Below are 13,078 nucleotides of genomic sequence, written 5' to 3' on the forward strand. Positions count from 1 at the left end.
ATGTAGTCTTTTTTTGCCTTACATTCCTTAATAAATTAGAACCGAAAAGTGTATGTTTAAGCAACCAGCACTGCTGTACTATCGTATTATTGATTAAAGTCCATAAAGGCATATTTTACATTACTTATATAAACTAACTATAAAAACAGAGGAGAATGTGAAATATAATTTTCTAGAAAAAAAAAGTGAAATTATTGAACAGACTGTTCAGTTTTAAATAAAAGTTTATTTAAATGAGAGGTTGTCAAAGTTATTCTGTGACTAAAGTGTTAGTCAGAAGTCTGACGTGACAATCACATCACCGTTGCGTCCTGTCTGCCAATGTAACACCATTATGATACATTGGGATAGTAATGTCTATACACTGCTTTTGCCCAGCAAACTGGGCTGTGATAGGATATAAAGAGAATGGGTTGTTGACCATACTATGGTAGAAATGGTACTTCCAAGGTCTCCATATTGGCAAATCTTACTCAGTTACTCTGCCGCTGAGCCTGACTGAATCTCTGTAAAATTCTCATCTGAGATCTCACTCTGCTCAGACCAACCAGTGACTGATATAATTCTGTCATGTATATGATAAAACATAAAGTATCCAACTGTTTGTACAAAGAATGTTCTGTGATACAGGTGTGAGCAGAGCCGCATTTAGACCTCATGGGGCCCTAGGCAAGATACTGCTTTGGGGCCCCCTCCCTAAAAAAATCCATAGCACTATAGTTTTTTAGCATAACATATATTCAGGGGCTGGGTGGCAGACTTTAGCCCGGGGGGAAAGCATATAGCACTGGCCCATAAGTAGCGGTCCATTTTTAAAGGGTGGTCTCACCGCCGGCCCTGAGTGGGCCCTCTGGGGACCGGTGGGGCCTAGGCAATTGCCTAGGTTGCCTAATGGTAAATCCGGCCCTGGGTGTGAGCTGTTTAGATGGCAGTGACATCAGTCATGTACAACACTGAGGGTGCACACGGCAATGACAGTTATTTTTTTTCAAACTGGATTTGATCTCTGACGAAGCAGCTGAGATTGTGGACAGTTCGACTACTGGATCAAGCATTTTTCTATTTTCACTTTTTATACGTATTTTATAGATATTATAGCACTTATACTTTACATAATTGTTACTTTTTATTATATTATCTGATCCTCATATTGTTACAGTTATTGATAGCTACTATAGTGTTATAAGATATTATAACATATATAAGTCTTACAGTGTTACATTTCAATTTAAGAATAACAGTTTTTTGTACTATATTTATTACACTTGAAGTTTAGTTTGGTGTTTTTACATATTTGTTATTTGTTATAGACTGAGAACAGACTCCATGGCCTCTAGGTAAGCAGGAGGGTAATATTGTGAGATACTATACAAGACATGAAAGCTAAAGAGATGCAGGGTTTCTTCTATCATAAGTTGTACACTATTATTTCACTACGAATAACATATTAACAGCTAACGTGGGGTAATTTTACAGGTAAAACACCTTGATGCCCACAGCTTCAGCCCCTGAGATATTATTTAGCTTTTAATTTCTCAGCCAATAATTCATTGCTAATAATTGGATACTATTGTGAAGACTTTAGCTAAAAGTGCAAAATGGAGATTAAATTAATTTATCCCCTTCCTTTATTTACATGCAACTCTTTTATCATTTTTAGCCACATTTCAGTATCAGTAATATTTATTTGCAATACCTATACAAATTATACTTTAGTTTTTCAGTAGAGTTTTCATTTGCAGAAAATACCATTGGTTTCTTTAAAAACCAATAAATAAAAGAGTAAACTGGTACAACAGTTTAAATGAACACATTTTTTATTTATTTACTAAAAAATTGCAGTTCTACCTGTACAATGGTACTCCAATTTTATGCATTAATATGATATATTTGGTACCCCTTAAAGCATTAACACTCTATGGGGCATATTCAATTCTCGGCGGAAACGCCGAAAATCTCGCGGTCCGCGCACGATTACCGTTATAACGGTAATCATGCTCAGAAAAACCGTTAATACGGTAATTTACTCGCTGGATTTCAGCTCGCAGCTCCCTGAGCCGCGAGCTGGAATCCCAGCTATCTATTACCGTATTAACGGTAATAGTTTTTCCGCAGCGTGGAAAAAAAAGAATTGAATATGCCCCTATGTGTACTTTTTTTTAAAATCTTTATTTTTAAAATGTTAGATGATTATTTTGAAAAGGTGACAGAGATAGAAATAACAAAGCAAAAAAACTTAAACAAAAATAGGCCAAGAATTTATAACATTTAGGAAACTAGCTATCCAACTGGTTTTCCTCTTTTTTAAACAAGTGCCTATTTTATCAATAAATGTAGGGAGCAGTATTATGGCTTTAAACTTTTTTTTAAAAACAAAAATACAGTTTTTATTAAAAAAGAGGAAAACACTAATTTTAATGATGGGACTCCCATCCAAGAGATTGTGCACCAACTTTGTATTGACCAGTGATGGTTTTTCACCATTTTCACTGCTCATTACTTAGGGGTCTCGAGTGCACATACGTTGCAAATCACCCTTTCTGAGTTGCATGTAGAGGGCGAGTATCACGACTCGGGTTAATCCAACTTTTTACATCCTGTTTTTACTGTGTTTACATATAGTGTTAGGTGACATTAATAATGTTATGCCTAGGTTATGGTATCTATGAAACTAGTGAAGATATTGTTCCTGTTCTCCGATCTCCATTTCACCCCTCTAGAGGGACAGAGAACTGACTGTAACTAAGATGCAGTAAGATAGCAATAAAGTAATAACTTATATGAAATATTCAAAATTTAAAGGCATAATTCTGTTAAATAAATCTTTCTCATCAAGGCCATCTCAAGGAGCGGTCACCTCTCCCCATTTCCAGAGAGGCAAGAGGAAGAGAGAGGTCAGCGGACAATATGGAGAACAGCAGTAAGTGGAAGATTTCATCTTATTTTAGTTACATATATACAGTCATGGTCAAAAATTTTGAGAATGACACAAGTATTGGTTTTCACAAAGTTTGCTGCTTCAGTGTTTTTAGACCTTTCTGTCAGATGTAGCTATGGTATACTGAAGTAAAATCACAAGCATTTCAAAAGTATTTTTCTGATCATTGTTCATGACATTCTGGAGTATATGCAAATTGCCATCAAAGTGGAGATTTAAAAGTGGCATTGTGAAGGATTAGGGGAATGTAAGTGGATGTAATTTGCTAGTTTTACAATGAAGGCAGTATGAGAAGTGACAGTATGGCATACCAATGTATACACCCCCACTTCATCCACTGCATATATACTTTTCTATGTATGTATATATTATGGAATAATAACAAATTGTACACAAAACAATGAACACATAACATGTCTGTATAGAAATATGTTGACATACATTATCTACTAAACTGTACTTTCATTTTCCCCTCCCAAATCACTGTCTAGGTGTCCACCAGAGTGCCAGAAGCGGAGAGCTCCAAATGTCATCCCAATGGTGAAGCCATGGAAGGAACATATCTCCCTGCAGCCAGAAGAGCGGGCTGCTTTCTATCACCTCCTGGGTAGGACATACTGTACATTTCAGTTTCCAATGTAAAATTATAGGCACATGTTACCTGACATTATATAAATAGTTATATGGACAACCATATGTTTACTACATCATACAGCCCATCACCACTGTCATAGAGTTTTCCATGGAATTAAATGTGTAGTCCACCTTTGGGAACTGTCTGCTGAAAAGAACATGCACCCCTCTATAGCATGTAGGGAATGTTCACCCCTGGAGCTCCTGTTACATTACTCCAGGAACTGGATCATGCTGCAACCTGTTCATCTTCCCTGCAGCATTAAGAGTACTAAAATAATCCTTAGCTCCTCAATAGAGCTCTGTTGAACCAGTGTGGACTAATTGAGTCCTCCAGGGCCATGACCAGCAGTGAGAGATAGCGCTCGGGCTCAATTAATGGGATCCCTATTTCATATACAGGGGCACATGTTGTATTCAGCAGAAGGTTTCCTCTACATGTTCATAGCAAAAAGGCATTAAAAGTAATTCAAAATGCTGGTAAAATGTAGGCAACCGAGGAAATGCTGTTTATGTTGTTATGAATCTATTTAATCACTATTACCCCTTAAACAGAAAAGTACATGGCTTAGGCCATCAAGAAGATGGTGAATACAAGGGTGTTTCATGCTAAATGTAGGCTACCCTTAGTAATGCATAACAAAATGTTCCCAAATGCACTATTAGGATTTCGTTTCGCTGGATGAGGGGCCTGATTCATTAAGGATCTTAAATGAAGAGGTATCTTATTTCAGTCTCCTGGACAAAACCATGTTACAATGCAAGGGGTGCAAACTAGTTTTCTGTTTTGCACATAAGTTAAATACTGACTGGTTTCTCATGTAGCACACAAATACTTGATAGCTTATTTGTACACTGAAATTTAAAGTTGATATTTGTGTGCTACATGAAAAAACAGTCAGTATTTAACTTATGTGCAAAACAGAAAACTAGTTTGCACCCCTTGCATTGTAACATGGTTTTGTCCAGGAGACTGAAATAAGATACCCCTTCATTTAAGATCCTTAATGAATCAGGCCCGAGATCATTAAATGATTAAGGGAAAGGTGGTTCCCTGGTTTAGCTGATGGCAACAAATTCTTTATGCTCTCACAAACAACATGATAATTAGATATCTCCCCATTTGGTAGAGATCAAGCAACTGACTATACTTTACGAGTATTTTGGATGCATTTCCCACCGTCTATGTGTGATTTATTTACCACATATATAGTCACACATATGCCAATATAAATCAGTGATAGAGCAATTAGAATCACTACTTTTAAACATAGAGAACTGTGTATGTGTGTATGTGTATATATATATATATGTTTATATACATACTTCCCTGCAGTTGTCGCTGTGTTAACAGGGAGGTGCTTCTCTAACTAAGCAGTGACTGACAGCAGTTAGACCGAGCTGCTTTACATAGATGCACAATGCGGATTGGTTAATTCTTACATAGGGCCAGGGCCAGTAATGTCACAGTAACTCAGTCACAGGGAGGACAAAGCTAATACATTACTTTTACCAGAACTGTAATTGAAGTGATGTCTGTAAAGTAAAATTACATTGCGGAGCTTAGAGGTAATTTAAAATATAAACACTTGACACATGCAAAGAAGCCTCAAGCTTACCTTACCTACATAACATATTTATTACATAAATAATCATCCGGCGAGGAGGATGATAGGTGAAAATGAAAATGTGGATTTAATTAAAGGGTTGGTTTGAAATAGAAAACTTTGAAGTGGCATTTTCCATCTTGATAGTCACCCAGTTAGGGAAATGAATATAAAGCATATGCCCATTTCTATAGCGGAAAGTGGATATGAACGCGGTCTTCCTCAAAGAGGTCACATATGGACATTTATCAATGTACTGCATGTGCACATATACTATGGTTAGTAAATGACACTTATTATGGTGTATTATACAGACGTGTAGATTGAATATACTTCCCCACATTATTGTACATTGAACTTCTTACAATATATAATTTATAGCAGACATTACTTATTACAATATTATATTTATCTGTATCCGACGGCAGGTGACAGAATGTAATTAGCGACATTCACATTGCGTATGGTTCAGTCCAGGAAATAGAAAATATAATGTTATGCTACACTGGAGATCTGTGGGAATAACATTTGAGGGACAGCTACATATGTAACACTGTAGAACATAGACTGTTTCTCACAGGTGAATGTAGAGATTGTGACCTAGTACAACTGTAACACATTGAGTATCCCAGCTGATATATCTTTATCTATTCTAGAAGAAGATCATGTTCAGGATTTCCTGGTCAGGGACACGGGCCTGAGAATTTCCGACAAGGTATTTATACATTTCCAATGAAAGAGACAGACAACATGATAGATATAAGTGATTGACAAGATCTAATTATTTCTATATGAATAAATAACCTTACAGTGGTTGTAATCAGACTAGACAATGTTATTTTGTTGGTTAGGATGTAAAATACATTACTAAGTGCTGACATTGAACATCACCTTCTGATATGTGTGTAAAGGGACTATGTCATATACTGAATACAAATGTAAGTTATTAGTTAATATGTTTTACATTCATTACCAGCCAGTAACATATTTCTCTTCCCCACCAGTATCTCCTGGCCATGGTCCTGGCTTACTTCAAACGGGCCGGACTGAAGACCGAGGAGTACAGAAAGTACTTTTTCGCAGCCCTGTAAGTATCTACATTAAATAAATTGGAGAAGGTTTAGCAAAATAATTATTTAACACTACAACTTGTTGTATCATTTGACCAAACTGATCCAAGCACCACTAACTTGGCTATTTATGATCTTCAGGTATAGAAGCCCCTTCTCCCTTAGAGCTAGCAGGAAAACTGGGGCGCAGTTGTCCCCAGGACTGTACACTTTGTTACATATTAGCATTAGGGTTACCAAGCACACTAGTGTGCACCGGGGGCACACACCCACATCATGTCATGTGCATGATACATCCCTTGTACTAATTAACTCAGTGGCCAGAGGCAGAACTATAGCTGTGGGGCTCAGGGGAGGTGAGAGGGGGCTTTCGATGTTGCCCCAACCACTACATCAGATTCTGCTCTGCTCTTCTGAGCTCACATGGGAGCTTGAACATGTGCAGTGAAGCCTCCATTTTGGTCTTTTTTACACGCGTTGGCCCTCATGTATGCTCAGAATACAAAGCAGAGAAAGGGCCTGCAGGGGACTGGACACATATTGCAGCCCCTCCTCAAAATTCTGCTATGGACCCTGGAAGTTTCTCGTTACATACCCGACCATGGCTAAATTACTGCTTATTTTACTTTGTATCTTTTCTGATACATATTTTACCTACTGTCTCTTTCTAGAGCAAATCTATATCTTCTGTCTATATTAACTCACTGTGTGTTGCTCCAGATTCTTGGCAAACCAAGTAGAAGAAGAGGTAACCGCCTTCATGATGGAGATCTATCCCTGGGCCCTCGGATGGACGTGGAGACAGAGAATGGGACGTCTGCAAGATCGAAGGAACAATTTGCTGATCCGGATGGAATTCCATGCTATGGTGGACCGGGCCTCCTGTGATATGGTTTGTATCAATGAGGAATAAGAAACTTATGCTGGAGCTGGTAGAAAATATAGTAGTGAAACAGTTGATAAAGTATTGTATAGTGGAGGAAATAGGTTTGTTACTACAAGGTGGAGACTTAGTGAACCGCATGCATTTTTGTAGTACTCAATTTCTATGACTTGGGCTTTGGTTAGGTATCCAAAGTTAGTTTGTAAACCATAGAAGCCTAAACATGTATGACCAGGCGTAAATTTTAAGTATGAAATGAAACTGCTCACTTTATAAATAATAACATATAATAGACACATTTGAAAGTTTTTATAAGCAATTTTGGAACTGATATTAAGTTCTAAATTCTGCCCGATATTTCCCACTCTGTCCCCCAATCAACATCTGGTCTAACAGGTGGTAAATAATCAGCATTTGCAAATGCATGTTAGGCTGTCACAATAGAAAGATTAAATAGTTGTGTAAACATGTGAGAATGGAAAAACAAAAGGGCAGGCTAGATGGGCCACGCTGCTCTATGATACACAGATGTTCTAAACTCTCTTATTGAATATAACGAGACCTAAGCAGGCTGTTAATGCCTTTGTCTCCTCACAAATATGATATTATGTTCTAAGACAGGTAAGGTTCAGTTAGCTCTTTATTGTTGCTTAAAACTTAAGTAGAAGAGGATTAAAATGATATGCAAATATAAGTGCTAACATATTAGTAGTTATTCATTAAACTCTCTTATGTTAAACCAAGGTCAAAAAGGTTCAAAATTTAAGTGACACCTAACCCCGTTGTTGTAGCTCATTAGAGGCTTTTTATTAACCTATTTAATTCAATAAGGTCACCTTATCGTATCCTTAGGTGATCTTATTTTTCGAATGATGTGGATGCATGAAATCCACATGTGTAAAAGTTATTTGTGATAGGATATCTTACATTGCCTCTTTTCTCTTGACATGAACCAGTAAATTATAACTAACATTTATATATGTAATTTCCTGTACATGTCTAAATATAATTGACCTGTATATATACATATGGGTATGAATGGTTGATGCACAATTTAAGACAATTCCTTTGCGATTATATTATTTAGTAAATGGCACTGAAATCATAATTTTGTCTTTCAGTATTATACATCTCTCTCCATCTTTATCAGATTTCCCCTAGCATTATTCTCTTCCTATTCACGCTCTTTCCACTCTACGCACTCTTATATTTGATGCTGGAGAATTCCGGCTAAAAGGCATTCTGGTACACACAAACATCAAGCTATAGCCCTTCTCTTTAAGCGCTGTCACACACAGAACTGATAACGCATTGCTGATACATCAAGAATTCACTTGTGCAGCAGAACTGTTTTTTTAAGTAGCATCAGGGTGCTACTTAAATAATCAGTTTTGTGCATGTGTATTAATGATGTGTGCACCAAAAGTAATGCTTTAGTGTTGCTTAAGCAAAGCAAAGAAATGTTATATAGGGTAGATTATTGCATATAGCAAAGATACTTAACAAAGTCTTTTAATGTCTCTTACTTAAATAGTAAGGTGCCCCCTATAACACATTATAGCACCTGGTCCTATGTCTTTCATAACAATAATCTAAAATAGATTCACAATAAAAATAAAATAACAGTGTTTGGTTAAAATTTCACGTTGAAAAAAACAATTCTGTTAATGTTTGTAGATCATGGCAGAAGACCCTACTCACTGGGCTTGGATGAGGAACAGGAAAGATCACCATGGCTGGGCCATACGCCGGAGGAACATTGAAGAATACCGCATCCGAGGCCCAGGGAGCAGCCCTCTATCCTGCTCCCTGTGTAACGCCCCTATGAGCCATCCGATCCAGTGGGAAGTGGTCGGAAACATCATCTGCCACGAAGATCGTCAGGAGGAGACTGAGACAATTATCAAGGTCCTGGTCCCCTGAACATCCTCAGTGAGTAGAGGGCCAGTGGTACAGAAAATGTAATTGTTCAACAAGTATTTAAATAACAAAATTATGTATGTAAGTAGAGTTAGTAACTAAAATGAAGTTAGTATTTTAGACATTGACCCATGTTAAAATGAAAAGTGTCCAATAGTAATTAAATCTGTATAAGTTTTAATATTCAGAAGTGGAGATAAGATCAGATCTGGGGTTAGAGGATAGGCAAGGTAATAATGATCACGAATAATAAACACAATTAGAAATGTTGTTGGACTCAGTGAGGTAATAACTGACATACTGAGTACAGAAGAACATGGAACCATAATAATCACAGAAAGTTACTCAGTCACCGCTTCTTAGATCCCTTTCATAAAATATCATCAATCAACTCTTTCTGGATTTCCACTTTATAGCCTGGTACATAACTGTACATCTATATAACAATAATCCATGAGAAATGATTTGTAACCAAAATGACCTTTTATTCATTTTGGAAACAGATATGTTTAAAGGGAAATGCATTATATCTTTATGAATCTTCAGAGCTCAGGTTTAACTTTACAAATATCATTTGTCTCCAATGATTACTGTCTGAGCATAAAGATGCACTCTTGTTATTATTACTCAATGTAGTAAAACATAAAGAATCAGAAAATGTGGTATCAAGAACATGGGTTTCCATTTCTAATATTCTAATATATGAATTGAAACAACATATTACAACACAGTGCAGGATTAACCTTTACCAGTTACCTATTGTTTTAATTGTTTCCAATGCCATTTTATTTGGAAAGTTGAGAATATTTAGCATTTTATGTTAGCAAATCAGTAAGTTAATCAGACCACTAATCTCCCATAATTCTGGAGAACTGGCACATACATGAAGTTCTACGCATCCATAAATATCCCTCCTGCTTCCTCTCAGTGTGATGGACAGTAACATGGTGTCTATTCTTCTTTATTCTGGTATCTGATCCAGGTTCAGCATCAGTTTGAAATTTTTTATAAAATATTAACTTTGAGTCAACAGTTTTAAAAAATTTCAGGAAATTTACAAATCATTACATCTACGGAGGCACAATGTTTCTTTACATGTACATGTCTGACTATTTTTCTGGCTGGCTCATATCAATGTGCAGAAACATCCCATAAACACAAGAGTCACATTGATTTACAGACAGGTGGGGGCTCGCATGAGTCAATTCTGTTAACCTTTTCCATCACAGTGCTTGGGAAAATAATAAAGAGTAAAACTATCACATCAAATACGGAGCTACAACCACTTTAGGTTCACACCAGTGTTTCAGCTTCTTCTCCAGTTTTCTAAATAAATTTTGATAAATTAAGATTAATTTATGTCTTAAATGAATTATGAGAGTAATGGGACATTCAGACCTTCTTTATAACATATGTTACTATGACATTGCTCGATGTGCGCCTATAAATGCACTTTCCCGCATATGTGAGATTGAAAGGTGTAGAGTGTGTCATAAATATAGTGATGAAGCCTGATCTCTGGCTCCTCAGATGTAGTAGAGAATTCATGACTTTTATAGAGAGGGAAAGGCTCAGCACCCTCTCAAAAAGCAGCGTATGCACTATGCAGCTGTGAATCCTTCCTCTATACCCCAATATTTTGTTTAACTAATCAAATCCTGTAAAATGAAATCTCGTTCCTGCAGTCAGGAGATAAATGCTACACTCTCATGTGCTTAATCTGCTTTTAGAAAGGGACACACAACTCCTCTCATCACTGGTGCAAACTCTCCCTGCAGATGCCGCTATCATGACCTGCAAATCCATCCCCTGATCAGCTAGGTGCACTTGTACACAAAAGTAGTCACTTGACATCACAAAAGAGTATTTGTTCTGTGGTTTTACACTCTTGCAGATTGTTAGTTACCCTTTTTTAGTGTAAGCTGAGAATGAATGTAATATGCTTCCATCTTGTGTGTCTTTTTACAGTCATGAAGCAAGCACCAAGAGGACTAAGGAGAAGAACATCCAGGAAGAATACCAGTAGATGGAAGAAGAGAAGACCAGAGAAGAGGAATAGGATCATCTGCCATTTTGTGATTCCAGTACACAAACATACATTGCAATAGACACCCATATAACATTGTAGGACAGCTGTTTCTCCCTTTAGTATGCCCAGAGGAGGGGCAGTACAGCAGCCATGGCTCCTTGCAGGTTTCCTCCACCGGGGGTTTTTCCTGTCCTGAGTGCTGCTGTACACTCTGCGTGAGTGATGGGAGTGATAGATAATACAATTTCTCTATATATTATTATTTATTACTTATATATATTATAATAAAATTAACATAAAATAACATATATAAATACCTTGTACTAAATTTCATATTTTAAGCTCATCTTTAATTTTGTTTGAGTCATTTATTTGCGTATTTTTCTAGTTTATTATGTCAACCAAAAAAATGAAGAAAAAAAAACATGATATTGTTAATCTTGGGCTAAAAAGTTGTGTGTTTCCCAGCAGCAGAATTGGCCATGTATAACCAGCTTCTCTGTGCCAAGTCTGTAAAGCTGGTCATACACGGCCAATTCTCCTGCTCGGTATGAGTGTCAGGTAACATGGTTAATATTCATCTTGGCCACATGTGATTACCACAACACATCCGCTATCATTGGAGTCTATTAGTGCAATGGAATATGGATGACATCTTAAGTTATCTTCTGACCAGATTTATGAAACATACCTGTTAATGCCAATTACCAATATCTGCTGCCACACTAAAGGCTATGACTGTTGGAAGGTTGGATAGCAGACATATGCCTCCCTGGTTCCAGTCACAAGTGTGCAGCTCGTAAAAGGATGAACATCCTCTAGAATGTAAGCTCTCGCAGGCAGGGTCCTCTTTACCTATTGTCCCATGTCTGTCTACTGTCTGACTCCCTCGTACATCCTGTCATGTCTTTTGCTGCACTCTGTGTGAGTCCCCATAGCACTACTCACACTTATCTGTGCTACTTATGTGTATTACCTCATCTATTTGTTTCTTCATTCTGTATCCGGCGCTACGGAATCTGTGGAGCCTTACAAATAAATAAATAATAACAGGTAGTGTTAGGTGTGTGATGGAGACATGGGTTGACCAATTTGTGTAGACTATAGGATAATTGTTCATGTCATTTATTATCTCAAGAACTAGAAACTTCTTCACTTCCCCTCATGTAGAATGTTGGGAACCAGCATCTGGCAGATGAAATGATACAGAGATAGATAACTACTGTACTAACTAGAAAAATAGTGCTCAAATTAAATTCCCTGATCTGTCCGAATGACCCATAAACCATCTATTGGTGATTTGAACCACAAAATAAAGGGAAAGGAAAAGTGCTGGAAGCATTTTATACCTAGGTATAAAATGCTACCAGCACACCTAGATGTTAAAGTGACATTTCCTCAGAAGATACTACATAGATTGCACTTATTCCACGTTTCGCTCCCAAGGACAGTCACAGTCATCCATCCTGTGGTTCTTCAGATTCAAATTGACATAGAATATCCCATGAAAGGAGAGACAGACATCGTATTATTTTGATACATGTACATACAAGAAATGTTCACTGACCCCCGTGTTTTGGTTTTGATTTTGTTTTGGATCTGGATTAACTTCTTGTTTTGGTTTTGTTTTTGGCAAAACCGCCCTCACGTGTTTTGGTTTTGAATCTCTATTTTTTTTCTAAAATCCCTATTATTTTTGCTAAAATAACATAATTTGGCTCTTTTTTTGTTCCTACATTTTTAATGACCTCAATAACATTACTTTCCAGTAATTTCCAGTAAATTATTGTCACGTGACAAGAACACTGCTACCCCTGTTTCTGTGTGAGCAATGGCGCTGGATCTCCTGGGGAGGGAGGTACTTATGGAATCCAAAACCCGTGAGATCCTGGCAATGCAACAATGACGTTTTGCCTCGATTCAGATATGAGGAAGCGCAAAAGAACTGAGCCCCCTAGCGAGCCTTCTCGGATCCCCTAAGTTCGGATAGGTTCAGTT

The 13,078-nt window shown here is 37.2% G+C and overlaps 1 protein-coding gene across 1 annotated transcript; it reads left to right on the plus strand.

Moving 5' to 3' along the window:
• Positions 1-5,838: 5,838 nt before the first annotated feature.
• On the plus strand, positions 5,839-11,417 carry LOC142097036 (speedy protein 1-B-like). The gene is made up of 5 exons (XM_075178640.1): positions 5,839-5,893; positions 6,183-6,265; positions 6,969-7,140; positions 8,809-9,063; positions 11,020-11,417. The coding sequence occupies exons 2-4, from the start codon at positions 6,195-6,197 to the stop codon at positions 9,052-9,054; spliced, it is 489 nt and encodes a 162-aa protein (XP_075034741.1). The 5' UTR covers positions 5,839-5,893; positions 6,183-6,194; the 3' UTR covers positions 9,055-9,063; positions 11,020-11,417.
• The last annotated feature ends 1,661 nt before the right edge of the window (positions 11,418-13,078 follow it).

The sequence above is a fragment of the Mixophyes fleayi genome, chromosome 7, assembly GCF_038048845.1.
Source record: "Mixophyes fleayi isolate aMixFle1 chromosome 7, aMixFle1.hap1, whole genome shotgun sequence".
Classification (NCBI taxonomy): domain Eukaryota; kingdom Metazoa; phylum Chordata; class Amphibia; order Anura; family Limnodynastidae; genus Mixophyes; species Mixophyes fleayi.